Source organism: Podarcis cretensis (assembly GCF_951804945.1).
Source record: "Podarcis cretensis genome assembly, chromosome: 2".
Classification (NCBI taxonomy): Eukaryota; Metazoa; Chordata; class Lepidosauria; order Squamata; family Lacertidae; genus Podarcis; species Podarcis cretensis.
In genome coordinates, this window is record NC_137171.1 from 75,013,162 (window position 1) to 75,035,089 (window position 21,928).

A 21,928-nucleotide genomic window follows, 5' to 3' on the forward strand; every position below is an offset into this window, starting at 1 on the left:
TGAGGTCATATACAGCTTTATGTGAGCAATGGAGTTCGGTGCTCAAAGCAAATGTAGGGAGGGAGGAGGATTATATGGGATTCGCAGAGCTTGGCAGGGATTCAGATTCAGCTGGTTATTGCTAACTAATGCTGCCTTTATTAAAAGGATTTGTGGGATGAGGGTTAAGAGCTTGGCCAAGAATATGCACATAAGCTAGAATGGAAAATAAACAATTCATGGAGAGCCCAAGTTAGAGAAAAAAAGTGTGAAAAAAAGGAGGTGAATGGCAGGATGTAAGAAGAGCAAGCTGAGAGTAGAATGGGAGCCAGGATATCAGGGCTGTCTCTGTGTTAGTGATACTATGTGATTGATTAAAGGGGAGACTGATCTCTTTAGGCCTGTTGGTGGCCAGTTCTGCGATCATCAGAGTCCCACAGGATGGCACGAAATGAACAGAGGGGGAATGTGAGGAAGAAGCTTGAGGTGAGGGGACAGCTTTGTTTAGATTAATTTAGGGCTGATAGGGGAGTTCTGAGGCTCCAATACTTTGGCCACCTCATGAGAAGAGAAGACTCCCTGGAAAAGACCCTGATATTGGGAAAGATGGAGGGCACAAGGAGAAGGGGATGACAGAGGACGAGATGGTTGGATGGTGTTCTCGAAGCTACCAGCATGAGTTTGACCAACCTGCGGGAGGCAGTGGAAGACAGAAGTGCCTGGCGTGCTCTGGTCCATGGGGTCATGAAGAGTCGGACACGACTAAACGACTAAACAACAACAACAGGGGAGTTCTGGATGAGGATCATTTTTAGTATGCAAAACATCTTAAATTTGTGACCCTAAAATTCTCACTATGCGTTAGAATTCATTTAGCACCAATGGTGTGCTAGATACCACACAAAACCTGGGGCCCCTTCCGTCGTAATTTTTATTGCGCATTCATGATGATTTCTGCACATGATGATACCGGAGTTGCCAAGCACGGTCCCACTTTCAATATTGTTTGAACTTCCAGAAGTTCTGGGGTGGTCACACTACTTCATTTCCAATCGGTTCATATCCCTTAATTCGCTGCTGAAAACCTGTAATTGTTTATATCACAGATCTATCGGTTTATTATTATTATTTTGTTTTCTCCGGACAGCAGCAATCTAGTAGCATTAGGAAGCAGAGCAAACCAAAGCTGAACAAATCCACAACTAATGCGCAGTTATTGTGTCAAGAACATGTTGCAGAAGACACCCGCAACCAAACACCAGACTGGAGTGACCTATAGTGTCATGTACCCTATAAGGTAAAGGTAAAGGACCCCATGGCGGTTAAGTCCCGTCAAAGGTGACTATGGGGTGCTCATTTTGCTTTCAGGCTGAGGGAGCCAGCGTTTGTCCACAGGCAGCTTTCTGGGTCATGTGGCCAGCATGACTAAACTGTTTCTGGCGCAACGGAACAGCGTGACAGAAACCAGAGCACACGGAAACATGTCAATAGCTTAATACAAAAGAAAAATGGAGGCAGAAGAGGACGGTGCTTGACAACAGTCCTGGGAATACTGGTTTAGGTTTGGATCAATATCACCAGTTAGCACGAAATACAGAAAAATAGGCAAGACTGTGGTGGACAAAGGAACCAAACACTGGGAGAGAGAGAGAAAGAGAGAGAGAGAGAGAGAGAGAGAGAGAGAGAGAGAGAGAGAGAGAGAGAGAGAGATTGGAAAGGATAGTCAAGTGCCTGGGAGTGAGGGGGTGAGGGATGGGGTGTGTTCCAGGCATAGGGTATGTCTGTAGCATCTGTCAATCAGCAGGGGATGTAGCATCTTGGGGTGTAGACGTGTCACTGCTTGCTACAGTAGAGATTTTAATGGCCTAGGATCATATAGTTGGAGGTGGTCTTGTATGACATCTAGTCCAAAAGCAGGAAGAGCCTGTTACAAAATGTTCCATGTCAGAGGTTCCCAAACTTTGTTCAGCAAGCTTTGTTCTGGTGGCCTGCAAAATGACCATAGATTTGTGCCTGAATAGAGGAGGTAGAACATCCATTCCATTGATTTGAATTGTAATTGTATTGCTGCTTTTATTTTTTATATGGTATTTTAAAACAATACAGTATATAAGAAATAAACGAAGAAGTCAAAATAGAATTAAAAAATGTACAACATATAGCACAGCAAATTACAGTTGCTACAGCAGGCAGAAAAATAATTAAGCACTTTTCAAGGGGTCTGTGGTAGAGGAAAAAGTTTGGGCTCCACAGTTCCATATGATTCTGAGGGGTCAGATTCAAAGGAGTTGGCCCTTTATGTCATTTGCACATAATCATCTGCTGCAACACACTGCCCCTTAGCTATATAAATTGGTATTGACTTGAGCAAAGGCAACTGGTGTTAAAAACAACATTCTCTTCTTTTGAAAGAAGTACTTGGGTATCCCTTTGGACTGTGAAAACTCTTTTAGGTTTTAGGGTCTTTGTTTTTTTATTTATTTTGTGAGCCTGGTCTTTTATTGTTGTCATTGTTTATTAAATTTATATACCACCCTTCATCCAAAGAGCTCAGGCCAGTTCACAAGATTTTAAAAAAAGAGTATTCTTCTTTGAGAAGTATTGGCATCAATGCCACTGCATCTTTATGTGCATGTGAGACACACATAAATAGTTTCTCTTGCCCCAAGGAAGTGCCAGTAGTGCATTATTTCCATTTGGCTGTTGCTACATAATGTACCAACCTGAGAGCTTCCACAGCCATAAAGGTGTTTTTTATTCCCCTCTCCTCCTTCCAATATGAATGGTGGAGCTGTGGATGGCCTCACTGCCCCATCAAGCTCCACTGCTGTTGGACAGGGGTTTAGATTGTACTCTTAAACCCCACCCCACCCTACTCCATTGACCTAACTAGAACTTACCACTGAGTAAATGTGCTTGAGGCACAGAATTAAGGATAAACATCAGAGTCACACGCACAAGCTTTTGTGAACTAGGGTCCACTTCATCAGATGCATGATGTGTTATCCTAAGCTGACAGGTATGTGTGTGTGTGGTTGGGGAGTCTGCAAGCAGTGAGGTCAGAGGGAAATGAAATGCCAAAATTACAGACCTGGACAATTACGTTAAAGTTTAAATGTGTGCAGAATTGGTACAGTGGACTATTCACAAAGCAGTGTTGGAGGTAATGCAAACATTCTGGCTTTGGTAAGCTGACCTCACTGCTTACAATTTGCCCCCAGCCCCTTACAACCCTACGGATATATATACCTGTCAACTTAGGTCCTAAGTCTTAGAACAACACTTCATCCATCTTAAGAAGTCGACTCTAATCCACGGAACTTTATGCTATAATAAATGTGCTGGCTATTAAGGTGCCACAAGATTCTTTTGCTGCAGGAGACTAACACAGCTGCCCAACAACAACAACAACTTGTATTTTATTGGCTGTATGCAGCCACGAGGACCAGCGAACAGTAGAAAAGCAGCATACACATGTTATAGATGTATGAAATTAAACATCAAGATTTATCCCACCAGATCTTGGTTAAGTACCAGCAAGATCACACAGTTGTTTTCCTCATTCACTTACTGTTTAATCTTGGCCAGGGAATATAAAGTAAAAGTTATCTGCCAGAGTCTTTACTGGGAACATTTACTAGCTATATTGGCAGACAGGAAGTTTCCTCTTTCGACTCATTTTCATACACTTACTCCAGGACAGCCTGTTTGTGTTTATTTGACAAGTACAAATATGTTAATTATCGGACTGTTCACTGCAAAAGCATACAGCTTGCTCCTTTTCTAGAAGGCCAAGGGCTACTGGCACACACTGAAGTTGTGCAGTTGTTAACATGGCTAAGGTCTCCCCCTTTCCACAAGCTTTGATGCCTCTCTATTGCTCCTCCTGTCTGGAATACAAATCCTTTACCTCTCTCTCCTTCCTAAACTCTTCCTTGGGGATCCTGGGGCAAGCCCCGAACTAATTGAATTCAATTAGCACTCCCTCCTCTATGACATGCTGTAATTGATTGCATGCTGGACCTCCAGTATTCCCTTGCCTGGTCCTGACATCTGTTTAAAGCCTTTTCCTTCCTTTAAAGCATCTATGTCTCCTAACATCTATGTAACGCAGAACAGAGAATTCATGCTTGGCTCCTAGTGCTTGCATGAACATCTCAAGTTATCATTTGAGACACAGGCCAATCCTTCTTTCATTATATATATATATATATATATATATATATAAAACAATTGCAGTTAAAATCTGACCCTTCTTGCAGGGAGTTCAGGTTGATGTAGATGGATCTTCCTTGCCCATTTTATTCTCACAGGTATTCTGTAAGGTGGCTAACCCCTTTCAGCCTAAGGGCCATATTTGCTCTTGGCCAATCCCTCAGGAGGTGCAAGCCATCAGATGGGGCCAAGACAAAAGTGGGTGTGGCCAAAGTGGGACAGAGAGACCAACGTTCCAATGCATGTGTGTGTGTGTGAATAAAGTATTTGAGGGGGCTGCCCCCCCCAAGGTTGATGGGCATTGCCATTCAAATGGTGTGTGTGTGCCATGCCATATGATTATGTGGGGCAGGGCTTATCTGCTCCACCCTCAATATTTTATTCAAGTTAGCACCCCTGCTGGAGGGTCAGTGGCTCCCCACTCCTGCCATATGGTAAGTTAAAAGGTAAAGGTTAAGGGACCCCTGACCATTAGGTCCAGTCGTGACCGACTCTGGGGTTGCAGCACTCATCTCGCTTTATTGGCCAAGGGAGCCGGCGTACAGCTTCCGGGTCATGTGGCCAGCATGACTAAGCCACTTCTGGTGAACCAGAGCAGCGCACGGAAACGCCGTTTACCAGCAACGAAAGCTCACCCTGTCACAGGGATTCGAACCGCCGACTTTCTGATCGGCAAGTCCTAGGCTCTGTGGTTTAACCCACAGCGCCACCCGTGTCCCTATATGATATGTTAGCTGAGAGCTAATGACTGCTTCAGGACACCCAGTGAGCTCTAGACTTGAGTGGGGTTATGGACCTGGATCTCCCCAGTCTTACTAATATTCTTAACCGCCGCATCAGACTGGTTCTCCGTATTCTTGCTGAAACTGAACTAGGGTCAAAGAGAAAATATGTCTTGGCAGAAAAAGTTTTTAATATATTCCACAATTATAAAGAGATGACCTGAACTTTTCCAACAGTTCCGAAGTCTTATTTAAAACTTTTCTTCCCTTGTCCATCCCCCCATCCCACCAGAATAGAAAGTGCAATGGATTTCCTCAGGCAACTTTAAAACTGGCTGGCCTGTTTCTCAACATTGTTCTGGTGTAGCCCTTCTAATTTCATTCTTATTTGGAGCCTGGCAGTGCAGATGTTGGACCCATGAATGTTAACATGGGGCCCAAGTCCAAATTTTATCTTAGTACCACATGGTGTCTAATGATATTTATAGTAACTTGAAACAATGGTAAGTATTGTCTCTTTTCTCCCTCCCCCAAATGGCAGCAAAGGGCTTTGTAGATTGCAATAAATTAACCAGTCCCACTGCTATATCAGATTGGCATGTTTACTCAGAAGTAAGTCCCACTGTATTAAACAGGGTTTGCTCCCAGGAAAGTGTGCATAGGATTGCAGCCATGTTCTCTGACAGATGGAATAAAAGAACCTGGTGGGCAGGGAGTTTTGTTCTGGGGTGACCAGATTCAATAGGGGGTCAAGATTTTTTTTGGCTATAGCAGTTATGCGACATGGACAATTTCTGGGGGTGTAGTTTCTTATGTCATTGCAGCATTAAGGCACATACCTTCCAAAATTCTTCCTTCTAAAAGAAAAAAACACACACACAAACCAAAACATTTCTAACAGCGCAAAAGACCTATTCTATATTAACCCAGGCAGTTGCAGATATCCCTCAAGCTGTATGATGAATATACAGGAAACTAAGAAGTACAATGCAAGAATCCTTAGACAATTTGCACAAGTGAACAATTTGCCCCTGAACTTTCCTTGCTATTAATGTGAATGTGTGACTACCGGTAATGCAGAACAGAGAATGCTTTAATCTGAGTGGGCATTCTGGCCAATTAAAGTTTAATGCCAGCAAAAGTATTAGAAGCATATTCAATCAAACTCTCTTAAAGCCACATAGTTGAAAATGCTCTTTGTTATAACTAGATGAATAATTTCAAAGATGCGCTGTGGCTCAAAAACATTTTATATAACTCCCTGTGCTCACAGAACCAAAATGTCTCAAGACCATAAGAAGAGCCCATCTTGGTCCAGTATCCTGTTCTCATAGCAGCCAATCAGCTGCCTATGAGAAGTCCGTAAGTTAGTAGCCATTGACAGACTTATCGTCCATGAGCTTATTTAAACTGCTTTCAAAGCCGTCCAAGTTGGTGGCCATTGGCACATCTTGTGTTAGTGTTTTCCATAGTTTAAATATGCACTGTGTGAATGAGTACTTCCTTTTGTCTGTCCTGACTCTTCCAACATTCAGCTTCACTGAATGACGCCAGGTTCTGTCATTATGGAAGCAGGGTGGGAAGTGTCTCTGTTCACTTTCTCTGCCACCATGAACAATTTTATACACATCTATCATTTTCCAGTTACCGGTACTTGTCATTTTTTCTAAACTAAAAAGAAAGCCCAAAATGTTTCAGTCTTTACTTGGGGTGGAATTGTTCCAGCGCCTTGACCATTTTTATTGTCCTTTTCTGAACCTTTTCCAGCTCTACAGTATCTTTTTTAAGGGGAGGCAACCAGAACTGTATACATCAGAGCTTTCCAAACTGTGTGTCGTGACATGTTAGTGTGCCAGCTGCAGTGTGTAGGTGTGTTGCACAAACACTCCTGGCACTCCTACTGGGGCCGGAAAGTGGTTAGCTTAACCTCCTGTTTGCTAGTAAGACTGAATTACTGTGTCGTTAAATGATGCATGTCTAAAAAGTGTGTCACCAACATGAAAAGTTTGGAAAAGCTCTTGTATACAGGGTATACAGTATTCCAAATGTAGTTGCATGTAGATCTGTCCAATGGCATGATGATACTGTCACTTTCATTCTCAAACCCTTTCCTAATTATTCCAAACAGGGAATTTACGTTTTTTTCATCGCTGCCACACACTGGGCTGACATTTTCATTGAATTGTCCATCACGGCTTCAAGATGTCTTTCCTGAACAGTCATCATCAGTACTGTATGCAAGTATATTTTTGACTCCATAAGCATACATGTGAAATTAGAGATTTACTTATTTATTTTGCTCAAATGTGCATCACTTCATGCTTGTTTCTACTGAGTTGCATTTGCCATTCTAATGCTCATTAGCCTGGTTTGGAGTAATACTTTTGAGCACCTCATAGTTCCTTTTTGTTCTTACCACCCTGAACAATATGGTGACATCAGCAAACCTGGCCATCTCACAGCCTAACACTTACTGGTAAGTCCAGACCATTTACAGGCAAGGCTTCAGTTTCCTGAAGGAAGCCTTCTTGCCTCTAACGCCTTCCTTGGCACTGCTTGTTAACCACACTGGCATCCTCTTGGCCTTAGTGGTACCTTCCCTGATCTTTGGTATAACTAAAACAATTTCAATAGACTTGGGTTCCTTTGGGAGAAAGGGTGGGATACCAATTCAATAGATAAAAGCAAATGTAGTATCTGTGGCTAATAGGTTAGGGTTAGAAGCTCAGGGTTTCTTTGTCGTTTTCCATGATCTAATGCTTTTAGAGGCTGAAGGAAATAATGAAGAAGATGCTGGAATGGAGTCTTCTGTTAGAAACCTATGCTGTTACAAAATCTTTAAGCGTCTGGGCTTGGCCAGTGTCAGAAAGAGGATGATAGTCTGCATGGGCCACTGGACCTGCAGTTCGTCATTTCTCCACAGTCACTTCCTTTAAAAAAAATTAATGTGTTCAAGGTAGTTTACACCATGCAGCTTCATCCTATGCAAAGTGGCGACTGGTGCTCATTGGGGCTGATGGGGAAGAAGGCAGTTTTGCTTCCATCCTCCTCCCTGATGCTACACACATGTAAATTGCAGGCAGGTGGGGCCCATCTGAGATGGTGGGGCAGGCCCCCATCTGCCCAAATGGACCAGCCTTTATTGACCAATGCATATTTACTTGGAAATAAGGCCAACTTGTGGTCAACGTATGAGTCAGGCATCCCTGGTAGTGGCTCCATGTTCTTCCATTCTGTTGCTTTGCTTTGGTGACCAGGCTGGTCAGGCTCAAAAATGGGTATCAATATGTTTTTTAAAGAGCAAGCCACTCTTAGGCATCCTATTTCTCTGCTCCGTTTTATCTGGAACAGGCGCCAGCGCCAGCTCAGGATGTGCGTAAAGTGAGATCAGTGCAAGAAACAAAAAGGAGCAGGTAACGGGGGCAGTTCAAATGGACACATCTGGCAGCAAGGAGAACCTGAGAGACACTGCTGGACTGTGTCCATTTGGCTAGAGTGGGGAATCAATATATTTATTTTTCAGATGGGGGAACGGGTGTGGGGAGTGCATTCTTTGGGATGGAAAAACCGTTGCAGGCATGGAGAGGAGGGTGTAGTAGGGAAATATTACAGGAGATTAGATCCCCAAACCCAGTTCCAGGTATCAACTCCATCCCCCTTTCGTGAGAATTGACAGAAGTCAGTCAGCTTGGAGCTACAGAAGGGGGACATTTAACTTGGCGGTTGCTTTCCCGTCTCAGCGGAAGGTGAGAGTGGGCAGCACTGAGGAGAAATGTAACACATGCACAAATACATCCACACCCTGAGGGGTGCCTCGCTCGGTGGGGCAGCTTAGTCGCCTCAGGCGCGTGCGGCTGGCGGGAAGTCCTTGAAGGCCGGCCTCCCTCCCGCGTCTTTTCCCCGCCTCAGCTCTCTGGGTCTCTGGCGATCGCCTTGCTGAGAAGCTGGGTGGAGCCCTGCCTGTATAAAACTTTTGCAGGAGACGCGCGGCCGGCTCGAACTCCTGAGGGCGCGTCGCGCTCGTTTAGTGTGTAGAGGGAGAAAGCGCGCGCTGCGGGAGCCGCCACTTCTAGCAAGCCGGCGGCGGCGCACTGAGGGGCGTCCCTGTCGCGAAGGGAGAAGCGGGGTCAGGGTGGCAACCCCTCTGAACTGACGGGAAGGAGCGGCTGCCTCCCTGCGAGAGGCAAAGCGAGGGACCATGAAAGGTGGATACATTTTGGCTGGCCTGGCGACTTGGTGGTGGCTCATCTGCAACCCCTTTGCCAGCTGCGGTGCCACGAAGGGCAGCGTGCCTCGACTTCGCCTCTCATCTAAAGGTAAGCTTATGATTACCTATTCTAGCACCTCACTCAGTAGAAAGCATTCCCCCCCCTTTGAAAAAAAAATCATATTTGATGCCCGCCTTCTTTTCTTATTTAGCCTCCAAATAATCTTTGGAGGTGGGACTTTAATGTTCCCATTTTACAGATGAGCAATGGAGGCTGAGAAACTGCGGCTCGAGCGAGTCGCATCCATGGGTCAGGAAGTCGAGGGAAGAGTTAGGCTTTGAACCCTGTTTTTCCAAAGAAAGCCAAGTCTGCCTCCACACCTGAAGCTTCTGTGTGTATGGGCGCTTTCAGAAGACCTGTTTCACTCATAGCGATTTGTTTGCAGGGGAATCAGGCAACAGGGGTGGTTTTAAGGAGCATTCATTCTGAAATGTTTGTGGGGAGGTTAGAAGATGTTGTATCATACCTGAAAATAATGGCAGTCTGGAAGCGCTGTGTGTATGTATGTGTATACGTGTTTCCAGCTTAAGTTGGTTAACAATGAGAATGTGAACACACAACCTTGGCCAGTATTTTTCTGCTGTGTGTTGGTCCTTCACCTGTACCACAGCAAGTACAGGAGAGGCTTAGAAGTACTTCTTTGTTTTCATACATGACACCAATCCAGCATGTTATCCTCTAGAACATGCTAACAGCTCTCTCTGTGTGTCTCAGTAGTTCAGGCTGGGATGGTGCCATGTGCACTTTTTTGTTTGCTGGGTACTTTATTGGCTCCCAGTTGCCACATGGAGATTCTTTGGACTGAGTTCCACATTCTTCAGAGAAGTGGCGGATGATAGAATCCATTGAAGAGCTTTGATCATGACTTATTTCCTGAGTTGAGTAAGAGAAGGTGTAAGAACAGGGATGGCAGGTGAGGGATCTTGGCATTGGGTGGGAAGCAATGCCTGGCTGGGTTGTCAAAGTGTGTAAGTGTCCTAGGGATCAAGAACAGGAAGCTTGTGAGAATGAAGTAATATAGGTGGTCGTGGAGAAATGGGGGCAAAGTTGCATACATGTCAGCATCCGTATTTTCTCCTCTGTGTGCTATCTCTTGCTATGTATGTAGCACACATTTGAACAGATCATTTCCAGGAACACTCATTTATGAAATGCAGCACATATAACGCATGCCAAATGTACATGAAAATCCAGCAGAACTGCCAACTGAATAGGAAGGAAAAACCAGCCAGCTTTGGTCTTGCGCCTTTAACAGCAGCTGCTTGTGCAGAAATCAGCAGGTGAAGCTTTTTACAGCATGACAATGAACATTATCTCTTGATAATAACTGCATAAAGTAGTTATTGCTAAAGGGATCAGCTAAACAATTGGAAACTCCACTGAATTCACCTGAGCAAGCCTAGGTGTAAAACTTGCTGCTGATTTTTGTTTGGCCTCTCTGCCCCTTTTCGCTATCAAAGACTACTATAATCACTTCCAGTATTAAATGCGATATGGTGAATACGAACTGCAGGAGCAGAGAGTGCTGTTGTGCTCATGTCCAGCTTTTGGGGTTCCCATAAGCACCAGGTAGGCCACTGTGGGAGCAGAATGCTGACTAAGATCCAGCTTTAGTCTGATCCAGCAGGGCTTTTCTTATGTTCACTTTGCCAAAGCACATTAGGCAGTTGACTATGTACTGGTGTACAGTATTTATTAGAAGTTTGCAACATTTTCTGATGTCATTGTGTGGCTTCCTTTTCTCTCTTGTGTTCTTTTTTCTTCTGTGTGATTTTTAAAAGAACTGTTAGGTGTGTTGTTTATGTTGCTTTATTGCTTTTACTGATTGAGATGTTTTGCTTTTAAATGTTGTAATGTTGAAGGGACCTCTCTTAAAAGATTGGGTATATATTTTTTTAAAATGAAATGAGATGAAAATAACAATATATGGTCCTCCCCCCCCCCAAGTAGCAACCTACCACTCTTACAGAACATTAAATGCAGCTCATGGCAGGTTAAAAACTATGGGTTGTAGCCAGCTAAGTTGTTCTCTTAGTGCAATGTCTTCTGTTTGCACAGCAGGACTTTTTTTCTCTCTCTCCTCCCTCTTTTGCCTCCCCCAAATCCTGTTCTGGGGGTTCCATCAATCCCCCAAAGCATATTTGGAGGGGGGGAGCTCAGGCAGAATTCTTTTTGCTTATGCAGCAGTGGGGAACCTATGGACCAACTTTGACAGGGAATGGGGAAACCCTCCCATCAATCACATGATGCCATTATAATGCAGGCTGCTTTGACAGGTGTGCCAAACTGGATCCCTTGGTGGCCAAGGTTAGCCCATGTGTCTAAGGTTTCTTACACTGTGCTAATGGGATGGCTCTGCTGGACACAGCCTGATGGTTCTCTTACTCCATCTAGCCAGTGCCTGCACTCACTTGCAGTGCCTCTTCAAGGTCTCAGCCAGGAAACAGCCCTGCTCTCTGAGAGCCTTCTGAACTGGAGATGCCAGGGTCCTTTTTTATGCAAAACATGCACTCTGCTGCTGGGCTATGAGCCCCCACCACCCACCCTCTCTGTGTTCCCAGGAGAAAGTTGTAACAACCATAGCCTGCTTTTTTTCAGCTGTCAAGGCTCTGTTTTCTTTAGCCAGCTTCGGGGCAGGATGATCATATCTCAGAGCAGGTAGCATGAATAAGAGCAAGGGAAGATGCTCCAGGTGTTCCATGTGCTTGTAATGTTGCCCAAACTGTCTCAACCAGGGCTAGCACTTCCAAGATACAGATTGCGTTGTTTCCTGTTGCTCTCACTCTCAACTGGGGTGATTCCGGTTGAATCTGTCAGGTCTGCAGAGCTTGAACTAGTAAGCTTAGGAGTGGCTAAAGCACATACATATTTGGAATGCCTGCTCTGCAAATGTCAATTCTGTTTCCTCAGCAGTGTAATGCTATATGGACTAGGGTCGATTGCATGTTAGAAATACACTCCCCACCTAGCCATTCACTTGCCATCTCTAATCCCCCAAAAGTTTGGCTACTGTCAGATCTACAGTGAACTACTGGATCCAATTCAAGTGTAAGCACACACAGCCATAAAAAGTACCTAAAATAGTGTCCCATCCTGTGTCAACCATCTTGCACGCTACAACCAATGTGGGATGCCCTGTAGGTGCTGCCACTGCTGGATGCCTCTCAGTTGCCAATTGATCTATCTCGAGCCCTCCTCTGTAGTGGTTACTCATTTGTAGAATGCATTGCCCTCCCCGATGAGGTGCATCTGTCTGCATCTTTACTAACATTCAAGAGAACTTTAAAAACCTACTTGCTTACTGAGGCATTTGATGGCTGAAATACACCGTTCCTGGAGACCCTGAGATTATTAGCTGGGAGGATATGTGATTGTTCTCCCATGTTTTAAATGTCTTTAATTTGCAAACAATTGTATTGAAGCCCTGCTAATGTGTTTTGTTGCATTACAAAGATGTGTACAAATGTGACATGAAGGCTGGCAACGTTACCGCTGCTGTGTGGGAATCCCTTTCAGAAGAACACAGGGCCTGAAGACAGGTTGTGCATCTATAGCAGTGGCCAGAGGAGGAATGACTGCTGGGAGGAACGTAGAGAGAAGGAGCACCATGGTGCATGTGCAGCAACACAACCAGACGCCTTAATCTGCCCCAGCTACAACAAAACATGTCTCTAACATACCAGTCTCTACAGTCACAGTAGGTGCTGTAACCTTCCAACAGTTTGATTTCCTCCATTGCCTCCCAAGACAGACGGTTGCTAACTTTGCAGCTCCTGGACAGGAATTCCTAGTGTTTTCTGACACCAAAAGCTTAGCAATGTTTTCACAAGAAAGAGGAAAACCCAAAGACTTGAGAACTGTAGTTTGGACAGCCCATATCACAAAGTCACTCAGTGTCAATATTATGGTTGGGAACCAAATGAGTCTTTCTTGAGAATGGAGACCTTTGTGTAAGAAGATGGGTAGGAAGAAAGTACAAAATGCAAGAATCAGAGACATACATTTGGACTTGCGTCTTAGCCAGAAGGTTTGTTCCTTTCTGCATTTATTTTGTTGCCTGGCTCCTATGGAAGCCAGGGGTCAAATCCACATTTGATTCTCATTGGAATATGCATAGAGGCCCATGCTTGTGGGTAGTTTTGGAGTATAGCATCTCATTGAGGTATTGATAAAATGGCAGCTGCACATACTTAGACATAAAATTTCTCTTTCTGACTGGATATTCGTTGCTTCAAGATCCAGCTGCATGCAATATGAGAGACTGTGGTCAGCAAGCAAAGTCTCCTTAGCCTCAAATAGGCTAAAGGAAATGGAGGAAAGTCTGCCTTTAGGAGCAGCTGAGGGAATGCAGGAAACACAAAACAGAAGAGTTGGGCTTGTGCTGCCTTAGATTGAATACTCATGCAGATTTTCACCAGAGGCAGATGCGGTACTGGCTGAAGCCCAGACTGATGTATCTAATGATCTGAGAGCCTCAGGACTGGAAATGGTAAAGACTCTGAATCCTCAGTTGAGTTATTCTTTAAGTACTTTGTAGTCATGGACATTTGCCTCATCATAGAAGGGAAGTAAAATGAATCACGCTAAAAAATAATGCAAGCATTCAATTTCTGACAGATTTGGTTTTCTAAACTTGCTTGTCAGACAGCATCCATCTACCATAGGGGGTGTTGTAAAACAAGGAAAATATAAATCTGAAAGTGTTCAAGCAGCTCCAAGCTAGGAGAGATTGTTTGAGAACAGTCCGCATCTTGGACTGCTTGAAAAAATAAACCAACCTAAATTTGATGTTTAAATATAGTTCCTCTTTCAACACCTCTCCAACAGTTGTCATAGCTGAATACCTATAATTTACATTGCAGCTTATGAATGCTTGCAGAAACATTAATAGGTGCTATTACTGAAAACTGGACTGCAAATTATTTCAGCGATAATCAAGGCACTTGGACCAATGCCTAAAAATGTGAATGAGTAGCTCAAGATAACAATGGGCACAGAATTCCAGAGGGGCAGCCATGTTTACCTGTTAACAGCAAACACACATCACACACACAAGTCTTTTGTTTAAGGTGCCACCAAGCTTATTAATGGGTAAGCAACACAACTGCAGGCTTGTACCCAAAAACTGGGCTGTTAGGGCCTGTGAGAATTCCAAGGAGGGGAGATTCCACAGCAAATAACAGAACCCACAAATATCCTGGTCTTGATTCTTGGCCTGCATTTGTTGAAAACTGGATAAAATTAAAAGCGTTGCTTTTTAGGGTATGAATAGGCCATGTCTGCACCTCCCTTAGCTTCTGGAATAGGAAACATAGAGGAGGCAGCCGCAAGATACACATCAGAATGCAGGAATGGTGTGGCATAGGGAGAATCCTGCTCCCCCCTTTCATTCCACTGTGGACCCCATGTCCAAATGGCATTGTGCCCATCTGATATCTAGATCTGTGCAGATCTTTAAAAAGGAAATGTACCACTTTGGAGAAAGCAAAATTGTTCCAGCCCTTCAAAATATCCTGCGTTTGTTTTTTGTTTTTTCAAGCCAAGTATTCAACTGAAGACTAATTCAAACATTACTTCAGTGGTATAGTTGGCAGCTGCCCTTGTGGATCTTTCTGTGTGGCTACAGTAGATTCAAAAGTTACCATAATTCATGGAGCCCAAACCAAAATATTTTCATGTTGACATCTAGCATGATTTCCCTCTATATTCAGTCTTCTGTTTCAGGGAGAGGAACAGTAATAACCATTAGAGATATTTTATAGAATAGCACGTGGCCTGTTCTAACCAACTGCTTTTCTCTAAAATGCAAGGCTTGGCTCACTAAAGGACCAAAAGTGTATGTTTTAAAGCTTCTCTTCAAAATCCATTCTCATTAAAATAACTTATGTTTATTAGGAAAACACCATAGAGATACAGCTGAATGAAAATATTCAACATATTAACATATGCCTGTGTAACTATTCAGCACTTTCACTGATTGTTAACAATAATCACTGTGGCAAACTCTGGAGATAAGCCACTTTTGGCTTACAACAATGGGAGCGAGGTAATGTGACTGGGTGCTTTAAAACTTAGATGCTCCCTGTCAGTAACACTTAAGAGGTCTATGTTGTAGTGTTTTCTAATATCCAGCAGCAAGGTTTCTTAATAATGTGAAAGGAAAAGCTTTGACCACTTATCCCTTAACCAGAGGATCAAAGTAAGGCTGAGGCACGTTGTAAAGAAAACTGGATTTTTATTTATGCACACTCAATGAGGGTTAAAGCTTTGTGGTTACTCTTCTAAGGCACAGCACTTTGTTTCAGTCAAAATCACTTTACAGAAGAAATTAAGAACCTTACTTAAAATGCCTACTTTAAACTTGTGCCTCCTAGAATGACCATTTGATCTACGAAGGTGGTCAAATGCCCCCAGCCCCTTCTAGAAACTTTTCCTACCCTTGAGGGAAATCATTTGGTTTGTCCTGCCCAGCAAGCCCCAATCTACCAAGGTAATTCCCTAGCCCAAACACCTTCCAAGCCTTGCCCAGGTTCTATCATTTAACTCTCTACCCCTTCCTGTTTGACTAACATTCCACCCAGCCCTGATTGGCTTCTAGGTCTCCAGGATGATGACCCAAAGTGTGCCCGCCACAATTCAAGGTTCGCCAGACATTTTGGGCTTAGGGGAAAAAATGTAAGAAACTTGTGGGCACCTCAGAATTCCCATTTTGCAAAATAAAAACTGGTGATGCTCAACAGTGCCCCCCCCAAAGCGAAACACTGACGTCCTCACTAAAGAAAGTAGATAACACCCCTCCAACCAACCAACCAACCAACCAACCCCCCATTTAGATTGGAGGAGGCCGGGCTCATGGAGTTTTTAGTACTGGGGTAGCCAGTGTGGTGCTCTACAGACATTTTGGACTACAACGCCCATCAGCCCCAGCCAGCATGGACAATGATCAAAGGTGATGGGAGGTGAAGAGGCAAAGAAATGCAAGCTATGAGCACAGGCGAACGCGCTGCTTACTGGTGGTGGTGGTGGATGGTGTCACATGAATAAGAAGCAAACCTGTATGTGAAGGACATGTTAAAGCTCTGGGTTTTGGTGGCATCTTCTTGAAATGTATCTGAGCACTTCTGATCTTTTTAAGGTGCAAACATACGTGCTTAATTTCAAATGTAACAGCTACCAATTTGAGTTAGACCCAAGGCTGAGACGAGAATTCTGAAGCCATGGTAATTTACCATGGAGAGAGGGACATGTGGAAGGGGCAAGATGTATCCCAAGCATATCCCAAAGGTCTCTGAGTCGTTTCTTTTCATTTCAGGTACGGGACTGGTGTTGAGCAAGGTTTAAATGGTGCATGCACAAATATCTCTGAAACCACAACAGATTTTAGATCAGACCTCTGCGGGGGTTATATGTATACAGTGGTACCTCAGGTTACATACGCTTCAGGTTACAGACTCTGCTAACCCAGAAATAGTGCTTCAGGTTAAGAACTTTGCTTCAGGATGAGAACAGAAATCGTGTTCCGGCGGCACGGCAGCAGCAGGAGGCCCCATTATCTAAAGTGGTACTTCAGGTTAAGAACAGTTTCAGGTTAAGTACGGACCTCCAGAATGAATTAAGTACTTAACCGGAGGTACTACTGTATCTGTTTCATTGCAAAGGCTACTGTCTTCTAGAGTTTTGAAAAAGCATGTCTGTGTATTAAAAGAGAAACCTGTGTAGCTTATTTCCTTTATCACACACTCATTGACCGATTGCTGGATGGCCCTCTGGTTTCTGGAAGTAAGTCTAATGTTTCATGGAACCATAAAAATCAAGAATATCCAGTCAAGCTGTGCATGAATTGGAGGGTGTTAGGCTTCAAGCACAAATTCACCTGAGTGCTTAGCATTGTCTCCAGTACCACACAAGCAGCGACTTCCTTCTCTCTGTCCCTCATGCACACTCAGAATCTCCCCTGTGGTATCCCCCAACCCCCTGGAGCAGATTTTGAGGGTGCGCAGGAGACTGCTGGGGGAAGGGGAGGAATGGAAAGCCCCAATGCAGAAGTCTGTTGCACAAGTGGAACAGCAGCACTGAGTACAGTCTTGACTCTCTCCAGTGCTAAGCTGTGGGGAGGCCTGTGCCAGACCCCACACTGAGCAGGAGGATGTTGAGTGGCTGTCTTTGGAGATGGTGTTGCATGGACCACTGTTTATCACATCTCACATTCAAGAAGACCTTTCCATTTTTCCTTCTTGCAAAGGAGCAGGACCAAAACATCGTTGTCATCTTCCTTTGACACAGTGAGGTGTCTTGCTCACCCCTCACCCTCTCAGTTTCCTTTCCCTTGTAGTTTATTTTTAAACAGGTCATCCTTTCATGCTTTAGTTTATTTGTTGAGTAAAAGACTCTCACGGTCAGGCTTGCAGCTCACTCCCAGCCCTAATTCGCCTGAAAGTGACACAGCAGATCTTGTGGAAGAGTGTCCAGGGTTTGCAAATGTAATCAGTGCCCAGATTTCTTTTAGCTAAGCAACATGAGCCTTCTCCATAGCAACATATATGTTCTTGAGATAGCTTTAGAAATAACCTTTCCTCTGTTCTGATTGTGTGGCTTGAAAGTTTCTTTCACTATCCAGGGTTGTTCTAGTGTAAAGTATAATGTGATGTGTTCTTTGGGAAAGGGCACAGAGGAAGCTGAACAAATGATTTCTTTTTAAAGGCTTACGGTTTGCAAATAGATTGTTTCATCTAAGGAGCTGACTCATTTTTGCACACATTTGAGGTGGCCCATCCCTACTGCAAAATATAATTCCATGTTTACATTTTACTCTTGCCTTTGGGAGCACACAGTGCACAAATGTTGTGATCACGCAGCAGTGATGGAGGGAGAGAATCAGGTTTGTGCCTTGGGAATAATGCAAGAGAGCCACCAGCTGCAATGCAGGAGGCAACCTGAGAGTAAGAGAAGCAGCAGAAGGAGAGAATTGGCTTAGGAGTTCTGTTTTGGAAGGCTGAGCTTGGATGGTGTAAGGAGGGATAATAAAATCCTCAAAGAGCAAGAGCTGGCTGTGTGACAATCCAGAGAGGTGCCAAGTGAGGCAAGTGTGTCAACAGCCAGGATTAACTGGAAAGAGGCAGAATCCTGTCCCGCCCTTTGGAGGTTTTTTTTTTTTTTAGTATTTCTGGATGTTATTTTCCACTTCCTGAGACCAGCTGCATCACATAGTTTCCTTCACAGTGTGTAGGTACATACAAGGAAGTAGTAAGCTTACTCTGATAAGAATAGTTACCTTTGCGGGGTGGGAACTCCTTGATGTTTGTTTTGCACATGAGAGACACCAAGGCTACATGCTTGTTTGGGAAAACTCTGCTATTTGAGGGGGTTCCTGCTTTAAGAGAAAACCAGCTAAGCAGTCCTTGCTGTATATGCAATAGAAGGTTGAGTCTTTTCAAAAGCAAATTTCACGTTGGATCTGGACCAAAACCTTAGGGAGCCACCAAAGAGAAAGTGCTGTTGTGTATCTCATAATCACTAGAGTGGGACTCTGCTAATAAAATACGCATATTATTATATGCTTATCTTGCCCTTCTGCCAAGGAGCTGAGATGCACATTTAGCTAAGTTATGCCAGGTGATGTGATTTGCACCTGTGTGTAGCACCTCCTGGTCAGCTATCACTTCAGTCACTGCTTTCCTTGTGCAGTTTTCCTAGAGGCATTTTTATTTATATTTATTTCACATTTAAAGTTGATGCCAGAGCATCCATTGCTGAATTACTAAGGACATGCTGAGTGCTTAGACATTGCTATCTTCACTGACTGTTTTAGGATAGCCTTCCCCAACTTTGTGCCTTCCAGTTCTTTGAACTGCAACTCACAACAGCCTCTGACAGCGTGGCCAATGCAATTTGGAGCCGTAGTTAAAGCATCTGGAGGACAGCAGGATGGAGAAAGTTGCTCTTGGGTTCTGTTCTGTAAAGCCACTCGCTGCCAGTTGCTGTCCAGAGCCAATTTTCTCTTGTTTGAAAAGTTCCCAGGCCATGTAGATTCCAGGCTTTGCAACATTTTAAGCATTTAATGAGGAGGGCAAGCTAGGATTATGCTTCGAGTGCCTACAATTCCACACTATTCTTTTCTTGAACTTTTACCCTACAAGAATTTCTGGGGTGGGTGGGGGTGGTTGCAGGCCGGTGCAATCCTTCCAGTGCTGGCAAGGCAATCAAAATGGCTAACCCCCCCCCCCATTGGGGAGTGAAACATGCTTCACGGCTGGTTGTGAATGGTCTTCTGATAAAGAATCTTAAGGCCCATTGACACTTATCTGGTGCGCAGGGAAACAGCTGTTTGGGGCAGGCGCTGCTGAGGCTTTTGCAATGGAAAAGGAGAGGTGAATAGGATATTCATTTGCTTTTGCCAGACATGGAAATTAAAAAAAAAAAAAGGGATTTTGAAAATTCCACCCAGACTCTGGAAGTAACAATTTTTCTTCTCTATGTAGGATTTATTCATTTTAAATGGTTTTTATTGATATATTAAACAGGTGACAGTCTATTTAACTCAATTCTATTAGTTAACTCCAGACCACGCAGGAGTCAAGCAGGAGTAAAGCCCTGATATTCATGGCATGAGAAGCTGCTGCCAGCTTGTCTTCAAATCCCTTTTCATTGATTGTTGTTGTGCCTCTGAGTGTGAAGGCAAGTTGCAGTGTTAGCAGCTCCGAAGTGGCTTCCCCTGGTTCGCAAGCCTGGATTGTGTGTATGGAGGTTCTGGGCTGCCCAGATGACAAGACTCCCCTCTTAGCCTTCCTGATGTGGTTCAAAAGAAAGCAGAGCAATTTGAAAGCACCTTGCAACCAATTTAGGGATAAATTGCCACCATACTGCAAAAATAAAAATAAAAAATGTCCTTGGTTTATAAGTTCCTCTCAATGTTTCTGTTTCATGAGTTCTCTGCAATGGCCAATAGACAAATGTTTTTTACAATATAAGTCCAAGTTTAGGCCTTGCAAGGACTTTCACATTTGAACAATCAATAGCCTTGCTGCCACCAGCATGGATGTCAAGAAACCTTTCATTAATTTTTTTTCATTTATTTCTTTAATGGAGAAGGACACCTAGTGAGGTGTAAAATCCATTGATTGATTCATGCATTATTTTAGGTATTCCTTAATGTACTACTCCCCAGAATATCTGGCTATCTGGGCAGCCCCACAAAAGATTGTGATCTGTCTCTTTGTGTCCACATCCCTTCCAACATAATGGAGCAATCCCAGATGTCATATGGGAAAGCTGAACCAGTGTCCTATACTAAGGTTACCAGATTTTTTTTCAAAGAATCCGGGGAAACTTTTTTTTTTTGAAAGAGAAAAAAAGTTATTTTAAAAAAGTTTTTGTTTTTTTAAAAGAAGTAATATATTCGCTTCTGTGGTCTCTGTTGCACAGCCTTCCTCTTGGCCCTGGCCTGCTCTCTTGGAGCGCAAGCTGCCGTGGAGTAGGCTCAGGCCGGGCTTGGGTTCGTCCACGTGTTGGTGCTCTCCTACTTCTCCTCCTAAACGGCAGCAGCAGTGGCACAGTAAGGTCAGGGCTCCCCTCTTTTTTCTCCTTCCTCTTTCTCTCTCTTCCTTCTCCTTCCCCCTGCATTGGCTTCGGGATTTTCCTGGCCCCATAGCGCCACTGGGCAGTTGGCCAGGTGGCCGGGCGCTCTCACACCTGGCTCGATTTGGGTCACAAGGGGGGGTGGTCAGCGGTTTCCCCAGTTGATGCGCTCTCCCGATTCCCTCTCAGCAATGGCAGTGGCATTCCCAGCAGCCCAGAGCCAGCCTGGTAGCGTAGTTGGCTCTGGCTGGCTTCAGGAGCTGCCTGCTGCCGTGGCGCCCGCCATTTTGCCTCGCCGGCAGTCCCCATATGATGTGTCTTGTGCTGTTGAACCAAATCACTCAACATTCATTCCCTACTAATAAATTTACAACACTTAAAATATAAATCCGGGGACGTTAAATGAAATCTAGGGAGATTCCGGGGACAGATTTGTAAATCCGGGGACTGTCCCCAGGAAACGGGGACCTCTGGTAACTATATCCTATACCAGCTGTGTATAACTTTAATTGTATTTACCCTAATAAAGGAAGGTATAAATTAGGCTGGTTTAGTTGACCCAATCTTCTTCCATTGCAATTCACCAATATTTTGGCCCAAATCTGATTCCCAAACTCATTTCAGTCCACACAGAGTACCTATCAATTTGCCAACTAACCCAATATACATTTTTTACTTTTACAGATAGGAATAGATGATAATATTAGCTTTTCAAATTACATAAGCATCCTGCAGGGATGCAGTTTTATGTTGGGAATCTAGTAGCAAATGGTAAAACTGGTGAACTTGTACCCATTCACATCCCAGGTCCCTTTGTCTATTATAAGTTGTTCTTCTGATCCCATTTTTCCATTCTTGAAAAAGCCTTTTCAAGCCAAAAATAGCTCTTAGCTTTCCACAATACTATACCCTTTCTTAGATTCTCACATTTCACTACAGGGTGATATATCAAAGGGTATATATATATATATATATATATATATATATATATATATCTATCTATCTATCTATCTCAAAGGGCAGTGAACGCACCAGAGAGGAGGATTTCTGCCAACCCCTCCACACTTGGAAGGTGCTTCTAGTGAAAGGGTTCTGCATGTGTTTTATTGAGAAAATCATGAATCTAAAGGAGCGTTGCACCCAGATTATCTTCCCACCCAGCCTGGTTGC

General features: G+C 43.9%; 1 protein-coding gene across 1 annotated transcript in view; it reads left to right on the forward strand.

Annotated features, from left to right (window-relative positions):
* The first annotated feature begins 8,737 nt into the window (after window positions 1-8,737).
* Window positions 8,738-21,928, forward strand: part of SEMA3G (semaphorin 3G) — a 79,878-nt gene continuing 66,687 nt past the window's right edge. The window contains exon 1 of the mRNA XM_079968047.1: window positions 8,738-9,232. Coding sequence (XP_079824173.1) covers window positions 9,115-9,232 — 118 coding nt within the window. The 5' untranslated portion in view covers window positions 8,738-9,114. The remainder of the gene's footprint in view (window positions 9,233-21,928) is intronic.